Consider the following 13,707-nt stretch of genomic DNA (forward strand, 5'->3'; position numbering starts at 1 on the left):
TCTTCCAAGCAAGACAAAATAATGTGAAATTTACTGTCTCCATCTCTTCTTTGGGTGGTTGGTATTTCGAAACTTGTCCGGGTTTGAGTTGCACGGGTTGCAATTCCAATCCCTTGAACTGTGGTCGAGCTGTTTCGACCTGAATCCATTTTTTTTTAAAAAAGGAATCACCTTCACATGAAAAAATATGAACATACGTAGGCCAGCTGATCATAGAACTGGTCATCACGCGGTCGGTTAAACTTATCGATAAGCTCTTCCGTTTCAAGAGGTTCAACCGGATAGCGAGATCTGAAAATAAACTCTTAAGTTGTTGGAATAGGGCCGGCTAAAATGAATTTTAATTCATACCGCTCGACATGGAAGAGTTTCTGAGCGTCTGGTCTGGGTGCCGCCTCGAATGCTTCACCAAGCTTGCCAAGAGTCTCCTTCAAACATATTTGCAAAATTATGGAAAAAATTATGCGAAAAATCAACAAGTCAACAATCTACAATCAACGCTTAGAAGCTCATTCACACCTTCTGCCACTGAATTTGTCGTTGTTGTAGTTCCTCGCTAGTCATGAATTGTGTTGGTTTCAATTGCAACTGTCGGAAGTCCTTCTTCTGAAAAATCACGATTTTACAGCCGACAGAGAGTCACGAGAACAAAATAAACTAGGCAGAAAAAGTAACCTGGAAGATGTCTAAAGTGCATGTTGATTGCACTTCACCTTCGCTGTTTCTCGCGATCACTAATATTTCTCCAGCGTCCGAGATACGGCAATTGCTGATGGTCAAATAGTGTAAACCGTCATAGTTCAACTTGTAACGATGGCCCTGCGGAGAAAATTTTCATGATCTTCAAAACATCACTGGAAAAATTCCTTACATGTAACGCTTGGTTGTTATTGATATACCAGGTGACCTTCGGTCTTGGATTACCGATAAGAGCGCACTCGAATCGAGCCGGTTCATTTTCAATCACCTGCAAAACCGAATTCATTTTAATCTGTTGAATACCACCGTTAAATTCTTCGTTCTCACTTGCAAGGCACGTGGTTTAATAGTGAACTGGGGCTTCTGCTTTTGTCGTACAACAGTCTCTCCTTGTTCGCTCCTGAACAAATTTATTCATCTTGTCACTTTCGCGATAGTAATAAAAAGGGATAAAAAGAAAACAACGAACCAGTGGATCTTCTTGTTATCTTTCTTGACATTATGCACCAGCATTCCTTGAGGCATCTGCGGGTCGGTGATGATATGAGAGACGCCCTGGCATGCCAATTTCGCGCTGATCATAGCTTGTCCTGAATAAAATACGATAGACACCAGGTTAACTTTCAGGCATTATTTCGACAACTTTGATTTCTTATAGGTGCAAAACTTACAGATGAAAAAGCATATTCTAAAAATCACAAAATATGGATTTTTCAGCAGAGAAAATTTCTGGTGAAGAGTCCAGTTTGACAAACAAAACTAAGCGGCAGCTATGACACAAAAACGGAAAATTCTTTCTTTTTCTTGTGAAGAAAGAAGTCGCCTATATAAGTGATGAGAAATATATGAGATAAAATAATACTGCATATAATATCAGAAACAAGATGAAATATTACTTGAATACAATATTGTGTGTTAAATAAAATAACAAACCGTGTTTATTCGTGGCTACGCAATAATATTCGCCAGTGTCATCAGGTAAAGCATAGAGGAGATCAAGACATGCAAATCCGAAGTCCAGTACCGATCGGAACCGATGACCTAGGTGGCAAATTCAGTTGTAGCTTAGAATAATTGGAGGAAAAAAGATCATAGACTCCAAAACTCACCAAGAAGAACGGGTTTCTTGTCTTTGAACCATTCAACCTTCATGTACGGATCATTGATCGGAACAATTTGAGTCTCGAATCGGCAGAATTCTCCTTCAGCCACACCAATATTCTCCAATGGCATTTTGAACTCAGGTGGTCTGCAGTTGATCATATTGATGGAATATGATAAACAAACATGGATCAAATTTGAATATCAGTTGAGGATAGGACTAAATTACTTATTCTGCGCGTCGTCATGCATATCTTCGGGTGTCATCTTTAACGCTTGAGTGGAATGCTGACGGAAGTGTGATTCAATGTTATCCAGATTGCTACCGTGGGTTTGTGACGAGTAGTCGAGCTTAGGTCGTGGTAGCACCTGAAACGAGTAAGTTGTTCACATCAGATGAAAAAATTCACAAATCAAATGAATACATACCGTAATCGAGCACTTCGTCCTAGCCTCGCCCTTATCGTTGGATGCCACCAGCTCGTATACACCATTATCTTCAGGATATGCATAAAGAATATCCAAGGAGACAAATCCGAATTCGAATAGAGGTTTGAACCTAGAAATGAAAAATGTTATATTGCTCCTTGACTAAGGTTGATGTAACATACCTGCTGGCTTCCGGCAATGGCGCACCGTTTCTGTACCATTCCACTTTGAGTTGCGGGTCGTTGATCGGTGTGACACGGCACTCCAAATGGACCGAATCGCCTTCCTGGATGCAAAAAATAATTGAGCCTTCTGAATTTTTACGGAATTTCGAGAAATGGGAGCAAATCTTACAAGTGTTTGATCGATTGTCTCAACAAGTGGTTGGACAACTTGAGGAGCATCGACTTGAGTTAGAGATTCTACCTGGACTTTGCCGACTGTTTCAGCTGATCCCTGAAATCACACTGACATAAATCCGAACAATATGAACAGCATTTATAACAATCCTACGATCTGACTCAAAGTTACAAGAATATTTGTAGGTTTTCAAAACAAACTCCAAATGTAGGAGGAATCTCGCTGAGTTATTTTATTAGCTAGTTGTAGTTATAATGTTCTCACGAACAAGTTCAGAGTCTTACCTTAGCGTTTGTAGCAATACACTTATACTCGCCAGCATCTTGAGCGATAAGGTGTTTAATGAGCAATGTTGCAACGCCGAATTCGTTCGTTGTTGAGATTCTGGAAGGAACAGGAATTGATCACTACCGCATGAATTGTTCGAAATAATTCACGAAAAAAAAAAGATTTTCCCCAACAATCACATAAAAGTCAAATTTTAAAACATTTGTAGTTTTTCCGCATGAGGTTCATTTTGTCTAAGATAAGTAGACGGGGTTGGCGCAATCCCATGAAATAATCATCAGGAGAGTATGCAAATCTTTCAATTAATCATACTCCCTCAAACAAAGACAACGGAATGCTTGGAGATGTTCAATGCGAACCTGTTCGAGTATGGAATTGGATGTCCATTGTGCTGCCATTGTACTCTAAGCGTTGGATCTCCAATTGGTTCGAGGACACAAACGAATGCGGTGGCATCAGCCTCGTTGAGCTACGAATAAAAGCGTATTAATACAATCCCTAAGTGCCATATGACACCTTCAACATACTGTGCCCATATCGGCGAGGTTCTGCGTGAATTTTGGTGGTCCATAGTCGACGGGTGGCAAGTCGAGCTCCTCTTTCGGACGATGGATCCATTGCTCCAGTTCATTAATGCGTTCCTTACGTTCAGCAGGTGACTGCCATTCGTAAGAGACACCTCCGGTACCAACAACCTTGAACGTGAATCGTTATCATTTTGTCTGTTGTATATCAGTCCTCGACTTTTACACTTCCATCCAGTCTTGTCATCTCTTACCTTAATATCACACGAAACTTCATCGCTGCCTTTCTTGTTTGTGGCTCGGCACGTCCATTTTCCTGTGTCTTGTGGTTCAGCTGGGGACATTTCCAGAACAACAAATCCGAAGTCATGGATCATCTATAGACCACGGAATCAACCAAATCAAAGTGGCCTGAGACGATCCTGAAAGCTTACCTTCATTCTGTTCGAGTGTTTCACTGGGTTTCCATCGTGGAACCATTCAATCTTGAGATTTGGATCAGCCACTGGACTAATCTGGGCTTCCAGATGAGCCATTTGTCCTTCGAGAAGCTCTGGTGGTGACTAGAACGCGCCGATTTACCAACAGAAATCAAGAAAACAAAAACAACAGAAGTCGAAAAAAAAACAAGACTTACAGCCAACTGAGTTGTAAATTTAGGTGGTCCATGATCAACATCAGGCATTTCTTCAGGCGCTGGACGTGGTGCCTCAATCTCTGTGATTCTAGCTTGAGCTCCAGACATTCTATCAGGCAACTGTGACTTGCTGATGATTCCCTCCTTAGGAGCGCAAGTCAATTTTGTGCTGGTGACAGCTTCACCAACCTAAACAAAACGAATGCTCAGTGAATGAAGTTACAGATTGAAATCGAGAAATAATGAGAACCGAATACGAACCGCATTGACAGCGCGGCACGAGTACTCGCCGCTATCCTCTGGATATACAGGACTGATCTCCAACACTACAAAACCGAAGTCGTTGATAGTCTTGACGCGAGAACCGGTCTTCAGCGGACGGCCGTTAAGGAACCATTGTACCTAGACATTGGTGAATCAACGGAATAATTAGAAAAAAATCCAGGTTTGTCAATATTTAGGTAACGCGTCTTATTTTTTGAAGAGGATGTCCTATGACTAACTTTTTTCACATCTTGTGCGTCACCGTCCTCGGTAGACACGAGCTCTATTTGTTTGTTTCTCCCGGTCTCTAGTAAACTTACTGAGTTAATCCTCCAAACTTTCGAATTCGAATTTTAAATCGAAGATTTGAATTCAAATTTCCTTACTTTGTTACAAATTTCTGCCGGTTTTCTGTTTCACTAGCGTTAGTTACAGGAAAACAGTCCCATTATTGACGTATCTTCCCGGAAAATGTGAGTTGCAAGCAAAAGCTCATAAGAGGTTGCTAAAAGTTCACTTTCAAATCCACTGAAAACTAGAAAATACCTGCAGTTTATTGTCATTGAGTGGTTCATATCTGGCAGTGAAGTGAGCACGATCTCCCTCTTCGCATTCGACTGGAGCAGATAGCGGCTGGATGAATACTGGCATCGCTTCCTGCAAGAGTCTCGTTCAGCTCAAAAACTCGGCAAAATAGAGGGTAATATAACAGATGGTTCGAAGATGCTAATATTAAGAAAAAAATCGGAAGAAAATCTACCTTGATCTCCTCCGCCACCTCTTCTGGGCGTCTGTGAAGAATCTCCTCAAGTTCTTCAACGGCTCTAGCTTTTTGTTCGTTCTGAAATCTCGAAAACTTCGCTGAAGCGACAAAAATTAACCGCATATATGGTAAGTTACCTGAGGATGCAGAATAAGTCCACTGCTTGGTTCCACTTTAATAGGAGCGGAAGACTCCGCCTGGCCCGCCGCATTTGATACTCTGCACGTGTACTCCCCAGTGTCATGAGGAAGCAGATGGATAATGTCAAGCACGGCAAAACCGAAGTCATGTACCATCCTGTAGCGATTTGAGTGGAATATCGGCTGACCATCGCGAAGCCATTCGACCTAAATTAGACTCAAAGTCATATTAGGCCCACATCAACGGTACTGTTAACCTAGCATTACTTTAACGTTAGGATCATCAATTGGGGTGTATTGTGCTTGCAAATGTGCACTTCCACCTTCCTCAACCGCTCCTTGTACGGACAGTGGTGCTGTGAACACCGGTGCTGGGAAGACGCGATCCGGCGCTTCGGGCGCTGCTGGTTTTTCGGCTTCGATTTCACGAATACGGTCGAGCGATTGTGGGTTGATCGCGTCAAGAACTATAACATCATCATAATCACAAATACTGTGGAAAAAAGAAAGAGTTTTAAAGACTCACGAATGCTTTCTTTTCCAGCCACTTTCAAAGGCGCAGAACATTGCGCTTCTCCGGCAGCATTCTTCGCTACGCACGTCCAGTCACCGGTATCTCGCACCTCCACTTGATTAATATCCATAATCACCCAGCCGAAATCGTTGATCATCTTCATGCGGGAGGAGTCAGCAACCTAAAACAATTCATACTTTGGTCTCAAATTTTCAAGACTAATCTTATGGGAAACTCTAAAATTTTGGACATACCGGTGCACCATTGAGGCACCAGATGATCTTCATTCCAGGATCATCAATAGGTTCAATAGTGGCTTCAAAGTGCGCCGGCTGTCCCTCCACAAGCTCTCCAGGAGAAGCGATGGGAACGATAAATCGAGGAGGAGGTTTTGGTCCAGGTTCCACCTCTTCCATCTAAAATAATTAAGATTGAAAGTGGAGAAAATCCTGGAAAAAATGAACATGCTCGTTAAGAGGATACTCAAAAGATTTAGGATTTTACAGGCTAAATATATAAAAGTTGTTGGTACAGAATGCGCATGAAATGTTTTGAAAGGACATAAACGGTTTGAGAGTAATTGGGATTACACTTAAAGGGTACGGTACGGTATTTTCGTTAAGTTCATCTCTTTCTCCTGGTGAGATGAACTTAACGAAAATGCACATTATTCCGGGCCTATCGCGAATGAAATAAAACAGAAGCTATTTTCATTGCTTTATCACAAAGAAACATACCGAATGAACGGGAATGAAACCCAAAAAGAAACTTCGTGGAAAAATGCTGCTTTACCTTCGGCTTCGGAGCCTCGATCTCCTGAATCCGAGCCCAAGATTCTGCGTGTTGAGTGTCGCCAAGAATTGAATCTTTTCCATGACATTTCAAGGTAGCCGAAGATACTGCTTCACCTTGTGCATTCGTAACTTTCAGCTGATATACTCCCTAAAAGCTTTGATTATAGGTCATAGTCACCCAATTTTGCAAAGGATCTTGAATCTTGACGCACCTGATCCTCGGGATAGGTGTAGGCAATATCCAACATGCCAATTCCAAAGTCCTGACTGATAGCATATTTAGAGCCGTGAGAAAGCGGTTGACCGTTGCGCAACCATTGGATGGTAAGGTTTGGATCGTTGACAGGTGTGAATGTAGCTTCGAAGTGACTGTGATCTCCTTCGTTGCATTCCTGGAAAATGAAGAAAACAGTTTAGTCCGATAGCGCAACAGAAATTTGCTTATAGATTAAAAACCCTACCTGGTCCTGAATTTGCCCAGTAATTGTAGGTCGGTCGTAGACCGGCGCAGGAGCTTCTTCGGGTGCTTCCTTAGGTGCCTCGAGGATCTGAATCCGACGCCAGGACTCCTCATGACGCGTGTCACCCTGTACAGGTGCACTGCCAACAACTTTCACCATCGCTGTCGACACAGCTTCGCCTTCAGAATTCGAGATAGTAAGAGTGTAGACGCCTGTAAAGAATAACATACAAAAATATGAACTTTAGTGGGAAACGAACATCTCGTAGATTTCACCATTGTGGTCTTCGTTGGCAGATAAGATATCCAAAGTTGCCCATCCAAGTTCTTGACGGGTCTGGATGAGTTGCGACGCTCCCAAAGGCTGACCATTCTTTTGCCATACTGCCTTAAGTGAAAATGTCTGAGCTTCCAGAAGCAAAAATTCCCAAATATGAAAAAAGTGTGTCACCGCTGGAAACATGTGTACGAACCTTAAGCTCGGGATCTCGTGACGGCAGGAAGGTGGCCTCGAGATGGATCTTTTCTCCTTCGGGAATTCCCTCCACAGACTGTAGTTGAGTAACAAAGCTTGGTTTCTCACGATGAACCACTTCTTCGATCTCTTCGATAACCTAGAATAACTGAGATAAGTTGAGTTCAATGCTGAGAGGTAATTACATAAAAGTAATGTGGTGTCATTCAAAAAAATCTAAGCAAAAAGGGTTTTTAGAGACCTAAGACGTAAGTGCTCTTCTGGTGCACTTCTAGATATTTCAATAAGAAAATCTCCTTTGGGTTATACATTGCTCAAAAAAAAAAAACAAACCACAGGTGCTTCGAGTTCTTGAATCTTCTGCCACGAAACAGGGTGCTGTGGGTCAAGGAGAATACGCTCATATCCTAAAAACTATCGCTGATACATCTTCTGGAACAGATTCAGACAATCCTTCTAATCTTACCCGCAACCTTAACGGTAGCACTGGTAGTGGCTTCACCGGCAGCATTATAGGCACGACAGGTGTAAACTCCAGAATCGTGTGGAAGTGTATGTACGATCGTCATGATTACATTTCCAAATTCATACTCTTGTCGGAACCGGTTGGCTGAATATGGTGAAGTTATCAATGTGGCTAGGAAACAACCGAGTTCTTCTCTATCTACCATTCATGAGCGGTTTTCCGTTGAGCATCCATTCAATACGGAGGTTTGGATCTCCTGAAGGTTCAACCAAACCGTGAAGCTCCACCACTTCACCTTCAGCAACGTTATCCGCGTTCTGTAACCCGGATATTCAAGGTATTCATGGTACCAAAGATTGTTCTGCATTTTTTAATCCTAGAGCAGTTCCGACATACCTCGAATGGTTGGATCCACTGTGGTTTTCCATATTCTCTTTCTGGTGCCTCGATTCGAGCGAATTTATCCATAGATTCGATTTCTCGAATCTTCTGGAGAGATTCTGGGTGTGATGTGTCAAGCAGAAGACCATCAGATCCTTTAATTAGGTTCCAATAACTCTTTGCAAACATTTGAAGCGGGTCAAGTTTTACCTTGAACAGATATTTGAGCACTTGTGACAGCTGCTCCTTGGTCATTAACGGCCTTGCACGAATATACTCCAGTATGACGAGTATGACAAGGAGCGATACGCAGAGAAACATTCCCGAAGTCGTTGTTTGTTGCGATCCAGTTGGAATCCTTCAACAAATCGCATCAGTACAACACATGCAGCACCCTAACAGCGGAAAAAATCAGACCTGTAGAGGTGAATCGTTGAAGAACCACAAAATCTTGAGATTCGGATCATTCAGAGGCGTGACCCGAGCTTCCAGAAGAGCCACGCCTCCCTCTGGAATGTCGGCAATGCTTTGTAGTGGCTGTGTGAACGTCGGCTTGCTGTATTGCGGTGCTTCAGGTTCAGGAAGAGGTGCACGCGGAGCTTCGATCTCCTGAAAGCAGAAAACAGTTGCATAATTCGTCGAGAAAATCAAAAAATCTAATAAATCTTAATCTTAAAACGCTTCCGGTTGAAAGATTAGCTGAAAAAAGCTCGCGCTACAGCACAAACATACAAGTTAGAAGAAAACATCAACCACGCGAGATTTTCTGATTACATTCAGGAACAGGAGAACGGTTTTGAAAAATCAGTATGTTTTCCACAACACTTTGAATAAACTCTTGCTCGGAATTAATTCGTGATGGTACGGAAAAAAGCATTTAAATTGCGTCACAAAGAAGTGGGTGAGCATACCTGGATTCTCTTCCATGACTGATCATGAAGCGGATCTCTGAAGATGGAATCTCTCGGAGTACATGAGAACTTTCCAGAAGTGCGATCTTCTCCTTCAGGATTACGTGCAACAACAGAGAGTTCCCCATTATCCTGGAAAAATTTACTAGTTTTTCTTTCTCCCGTGGAAACTCGAAGTTGTTCCTACCTCACTCAACGCGTACTGCAGATCCAGAGTAACAAGACCAAAGTCGTTGCGAAGAATTCGTCTGCTTGAAGCTGAGAGCGGTTTTCCGTTAAGGAACCATTGAACGGTCGTCTGCGGATGAGCGAATGGTTCGAATTGAGCCTCAAAGTGAGCCGGCTGTCCTTCGATGATATTCTCAACGCTGTTCAATGGCCGGACGAATTTCGGTGGTCCGTATTTCCTCTCCGGTTCTTCGGGTCCTGGAGCTCGCGGCTCCTGAAAATTGACTCGGAAGAATGAAACATGAATTTGTCTATGACCTTCTTAATACGAAACAAAGGTGAAGGAATGTTTCATTAAGTAAATGAGAGGAATAGAGAATTTCTTGAAAATCAACATAATGCACCTCAAGTATCCTAATCTTCTGCAATGATTGATCATGTAGAGTGTCCGCGAGAATGCCGGCATTTCCGCGCACCGAAAGGTTAGCTTTCACCTCAGCTTCTCCCTAAATCACTACTTCCCGAGTGCCAAATTCAAACTTCGCAAAAAAACGCTAGGAAATATGCAATGATTTTTGAAACAAGGGCGAAACTCTAGAGGAAATCAGCCATTACGAACCTTCCTGTTGCTTGCCTTGACTGAGTAGGTACCTGTGTCTTCGGGTACTGTATGAGCGATATCCAAGGCAACATAACCGAAATCGCAAGTAAGTTTGAATCTGAAATGTGATCAAAATTACCTATAAACTATTGCATGTGGTTTGTGATCTCTGGTTATATCGACATGAAAACATTTAGCGCTTTGATACATATATTCAAAATGGTGCTTAACTGTGAATTGTCAAGCTTCTTTTACAAGTTTTCATGATGATTCTTACCTGTTTCCGCTGTGCAGCGGTTGTCCATCTTTGAACCATTGAACAACCATGTTTGTATCGTTGACAGGAGCAAGGCGGGTTTCGAAGTGAGCCGGTTGGAATTCGATACGCTCCTGAAACAGAAGTCCAGATTTTGCGTTAGTAGTAGACCAACTTAATTAATACTGAATAAATTTGATTCACAACAAAAGAAATCATCGCCCATTGTTTCCAGCCTGTCTGAAAACCCTCAACCCCTCCCCCTCCCCCTCCTCCCGCCAAAAAAAAAACCATATTCATCCCCTTTTTCGCGCAGAACAAAAGAAATTTCCATTCAAAATGGATGTGAAGTAGATTGTACAGCAAATAACCTACAACAACTCACCAGTGATTCCATTGGTTCCAAGAATTGTGGTGCATCGGGTTCTTGCTCTGGAGCTTCTTCCGGTGCCATTTTTGGTGCTTCCAATTCCTTTAAAAAGTGAGGTAATAGTCACAGAAGTTGCACTAATGTTGGAGTAGTCAAGTCACTTACCTGGATTCTCTGCCAGCTTGCTGGATGATGTGAGTCCAAGTAGAGAACACCCTTTGGAAGGACGGTGAAACTGGCACTCGTCTGCGCCTCGCCAAGTTGATTTCTCGCCACACAAGTCCATTCTCCGGAATCCTGTGCAAACGCATACAGGATATCCAGGGACACATGGCCAAAGTCGTGCGCAGTTCGGAAACGATGTCCATTAGCCAGCGGAACACCATTGTGGTACCTAAATATTATAAGTATACATATATGCTTAATCAAAAGACGCAGGTTTTACTGGAGTATAGGGACGACCCAAAAAAGTTATAATTGAGAAATCTTGATCAGTTCGTTCAGAGTAAAACAAATCGCACAAGATTACCGTACCATTGCACCGTAAGCTGGTTGTCATTGGTCGGTTCCACTTGACATTCAAAGTGAATCGGTGTACCTTCTGCCACTTCACCCAAAGCACCTGGCAATTGTACAACGAAACGAGGAGGCATCTGAGAAGGTAAAAGCATTTTACGATCTATATTGTACAGTAAGATCAAAAATGATGAATAATACACACCTTCTCTGGTTCTTCGTAGATTCTCTCAGGTGGCTTCCTGTTCTCGATTTCCTGTACTCTAGTCCAGGATGCTTCGTGTTGAGTATCCAGTTGGAGTGATTGGGTTGGATTGCATTTAACCGTACAAGAGGTGGCAGCCTCTCCAAATTGAGATACAGCCTAAATTTCCAGAATAGGTGTGTTTTCCAAACAGAAGGTGTCAGAGGAGAGTGGGAAATTAGAGAATGTTACTGATTCAGAAAGGGTACGAAAACTAGAACAGAAACCAGAGCTCGGTCAGTTTATTTATTGATCAACATCCAGTCCTGATTCACTGTTTGTTCTCGTACACAGATTTGTCTATCGTCTCATCTTTCAGCGAAAAAATGCCGATACCTTGCAAGTGTACACCCCAGAGTCTTCTGGATACAAGCCCAGAATATCCAAGCTGACATAGTCGAAATTGCGGGCTGGCATGAAGCGAGAAGCCTCAGGCAATGGATTCCCGTTGATTGTCCAGAATACCTAGAAACGAAACTTATAAATGTTGTCACAGCGTTGATTGAGAATCCATTAGTTTCACTTACTTTAAGAGTTGGGTCGTTAACGGGTACAAGACGGCAGTCAAGACGTACAGCATCCGCTTCAGTCGCGTCGTCAACATTCTGGAAAAGGATACAGTAACGAGCAATCTCTAATGGATACGGGGTTCGACAGACCTTGAGTTGCTCGGTGAAGTTAGGTGGTGGGAACGACATTTCAGGAGATGGTTCGCGAATTTCTTCACGATTCTCCATTTCCTGGATCTTAGCCCACGATGATTCATGTTGAGTGTCAAGGTAGATATTTCGGCGTGCTAAAAAAAGTAATTTCTGGGACATTTTTTCCGGAGCTCTGCTTCAAAAAGTCTTACGTCTGCATTCAAGTTTGAATCTGGTTTCCGCTGTGCCGGCTGCGTTTGTTGCGCGGCAGATATACGTTCCTGTGTCTTCTGGGTGAACGTGAAGGAATTCTAACCCAACGTATCCAAAATCGTGGATGGTGCGGATGCGTGAACCGAACATCAATGGACGTTCTTCGCAGAACCATTCGATCTGTGAATGCCACAAAATAGGTGAGAATTTTAAAACTAAAGATAATCTAATCTATTTCGACTAAAAGAGCTATTTGCGGGTTTTTCTACAGCTAATTTTGAGAAAAAAAAACATACAAATAATCTTCAAGTAAAAATGGTAGAAAAATGGGAGAATCAGAATAGGGGAGGAACATAAAAGAAGATAATTCAACGAAGAATTATAATTTAAAGGAATCCAGAGATTCTTACTAAGTTACATCTTAGAAACTGCAAAAATCACATTTCAGAGTAGATTTGCAACGTAGAATTGACGGCTATGCAACCCGAGAAGTTGTTTGGGAAAAGCATCAAAAGTAAAAAGTCTCCAAGCAAAAAATACTACTCGAAAATCAAGATACCTTCAAATTAGGATCATTGATCGGTTGAACCACACAATCCATATGCACGCTTTGTCCCTCCTTGAGCACTTCTGTAGGTCCAGTGAGTTGTTGGGTGAACACGGGGGGTTCAAGAGGTAGGTCCTCATCTGAAAATCCCAAAGGATTGTTGAGGAGCAAAAACAAAAGTCGCATCAAACCACGGAAAAGAAACCTACCACTAGGTTTGGCTGGTTTAAGCTGCTCCATTTCGGTGATTCTTCTAAGTGATTCTGGATGTGCTGTGTCCGAAAGGATCGATTTCAGTCGCTCTACGTCGAATTCGCATGAAGTTTCAGCTTTTCCTGCACAAAATGTTCTCATAACGCTAGAAAAAAAATCTGACAAAGGTTAGTACGGGAAATTCTCACCCGCTGCATTCGAAACCACTAAGGTGTACTTTCCAGCATCTTCGGCGATCACATAGTCGATATCCAAAGTGACAAAACCGAAGTCATTGAGGATACGGTAGCGACTGCTGGCCTTCAGCGGCTGTCCATTGAACAACCATTCGTACTAAAATCAAGAATACTTTATTTCAGATATTAGGAAAAGCAAACAAAAATATGAGCGGCAATGCCACTGACCTTGAGCGTATTATCATCTACCGGAGCCACTTGAGCTTCAAGATGAAGAGTCTGTGACTCGTGAACAACGTCAAATTTAGGTGGAAGTCCCTAAATATTAAACACACTGAGTAGGGCTCAAACTCATATGGGTCCTCCGTCTACCTTAATGATTGACGGCTGCTCTTTTGGTTTCTCTGGGGGTGGCTCTGCACGCTGTTGTGGTGTTTCAAGCTCTTTGATACGTTGCAGAGAGCCGGGATGAAGCGAATCTCGGTACTAAAATAATTGGTTCTTTCAGAAAAAAAAGTGCTGGATAAGTAAAATATGCTAAGTAAGACCCAAGAAA

At 42.5% G+C, this 13,707-nt stretch overlaps 1 protein-coding gene across 2 annotated transcripts in view; it reads right to left on the reverse strand.

The window, feature by feature from the left end:
- The window catches only part of RB195_013660 (uncharacterized protein), a gene marked incomplete at both ends in the record, with an annotated part of 48,539 nt that overhangs the window by 4,752 nt on the left and 30,080 nt on the right, over positions 1-13,707 (reverse strand). For both annotated transcript variants that reach the window (XM_064203586.1, XM_064203587.1), the window contains 56 exons: positions 35-139; positions 198-291; positions 352-428; positions 520-606; positions 676-819; positions 872-967; positions 1,027-1,099; positions 1,169-1,289; positions 1,633-1,740; positions 1,809-1,948; positions 2,030-2,169; positions 2,230-2,359; positions 2,412-2,515; positions 2,584-2,685; positions 2,874-2,973; positions 3,237-3,346; positions 3,405-3,572; positions 3,656-3,778; positions 3,836-3,964; positions 4,039-4,227; positions 4,300-4,440; positions 4,849-4,959; positions 5,063-5,143; positions 5,203-5,412; positions 5,473-5,672; positions 5,732-5,900; positions 5,974-6,135; positions 6,512-6,661; positions 6,726-6,905; positions 6,975-7,186; positions 7,250-7,361; positions 7,447-7,587; positions 7,782-7,855; positions 7,915-8,058; positions 8,117-8,231; positions 8,311-8,450; positions 8,506-8,653; positions 8,713-8,904; positions 9,207-9,338; positions 9,394-9,648; positions 9,779-9,880; positions 9,994-10,093; positions 10,253-10,365; positions 10,617-10,703; positions 10,767-10,995; positions 11,136-11,254; positions 11,323-11,481; positions 11,698-11,826; positions 11,889-11,966; positions 12,021-12,157; positions 12,215-12,395; positions 12,775-12,902; positions 12,972-13,097; positions 13,164-13,308; positions 13,380-13,469; positions 13,524-13,637. In XM_064203586.1, the coding sequence (XP_064059467.1) occupies positions 35-139; positions 198-291; positions 352-428; positions 520-606; positions 676-819; positions 872-967; positions 1,027-1,099; positions 1,169-1,289; positions 1,633-1,740; positions 1,809-1,948; positions 2,030-2,169; positions 2,230-2,359; positions 2,412-2,515; positions 2,584-2,685; positions 2,874-2,973; positions 3,237-3,346; positions 3,405-3,572; positions 3,656-3,778; positions 3,836-3,964; positions 4,039-4,227; positions 4,300-4,440; positions 4,849-4,959; positions 5,063-5,143; positions 5,203-5,412; positions 5,473-5,672; positions 5,732-5,900; positions 5,974-6,135; positions 6,512-6,661; positions 6,726-6,905; positions 6,975-7,186; positions 7,250-7,361; positions 7,447-7,587; positions 7,782-7,855; positions 7,915-8,058; positions 8,117-8,231; positions 8,311-8,450; positions 8,506-8,653; positions 8,713-8,904; positions 9,207-9,338; positions 9,394-9,648; positions 9,779-9,880; positions 9,994-10,093; positions 10,253-10,365; positions 10,617-10,703; positions 10,767-10,995; positions 11,136-11,254; positions 11,323-11,481; positions 11,698-11,826; positions 11,889-11,966; positions 12,021-12,157; positions 12,215-12,395; positions 12,775-12,902; positions 12,972-13,097; positions 13,164-13,308; positions 13,380-13,469; positions 13,524-13,637 (7,446 nt within the window). The remainder of the gene's footprint in view (positions 1-34; positions 140-197; positions 292-351; positions 429-519; positions 607-675; positions 820-871; positions 968-1,026; positions 1,100-1,168; positions 1,290-1,632; positions 1,741-1,808; positions 1,949-2,029; positions 2,170-2,229; positions 2,360-2,411; positions 2,516-2,583; positions 2,686-2,873; positions 2,974-3,236; positions 3,347-3,404; positions 3,573-3,655; positions 3,779-3,835; positions 3,965-4,038; positions 4,228-4,299; positions 4,441-4,848; positions 4,960-5,062; positions 5,144-5,202; positions 5,413-5,472; positions 5,673-5,731; positions 5,901-5,973; positions 6,136-6,511; positions 6,662-6,725; positions 6,906-6,974; positions 7,187-7,249; positions 7,362-7,446; positions 7,588-7,781; positions 7,856-7,914; positions 8,059-8,116; positions 8,232-8,310; positions 8,451-8,505; positions 8,654-8,712; positions 8,905-9,206; positions 9,339-9,393; positions 9,649-9,778; positions 9,881-9,993; positions 10,094-10,252; positions 10,366-10,616; positions 10,704-10,766; positions 10,996-11,135; positions 11,255-11,322; positions 11,482-11,697; positions 11,827-11,888; positions 11,967-12,020; positions 12,158-12,214; positions 12,396-12,774; positions 12,903-12,971; positions 13,098-13,163; positions 13,309-13,379; positions 13,470-13,523; positions 13,638-13,707) is intronic.

The sequence above is a fragment of the Necator americanus genome, chromosome V (genome assembly GCF_031761385.1).
Source record: "Necator americanus strain Aroian chromosome V, whole genome shotgun sequence".
In the NCBI taxonomy this organism is placed as follows: domain Eukaryota; kingdom Metazoa; phylum Nematoda; class Chromadorea; order Rhabditida; family Ancylostomatidae; genus Necator; species Necator americanus.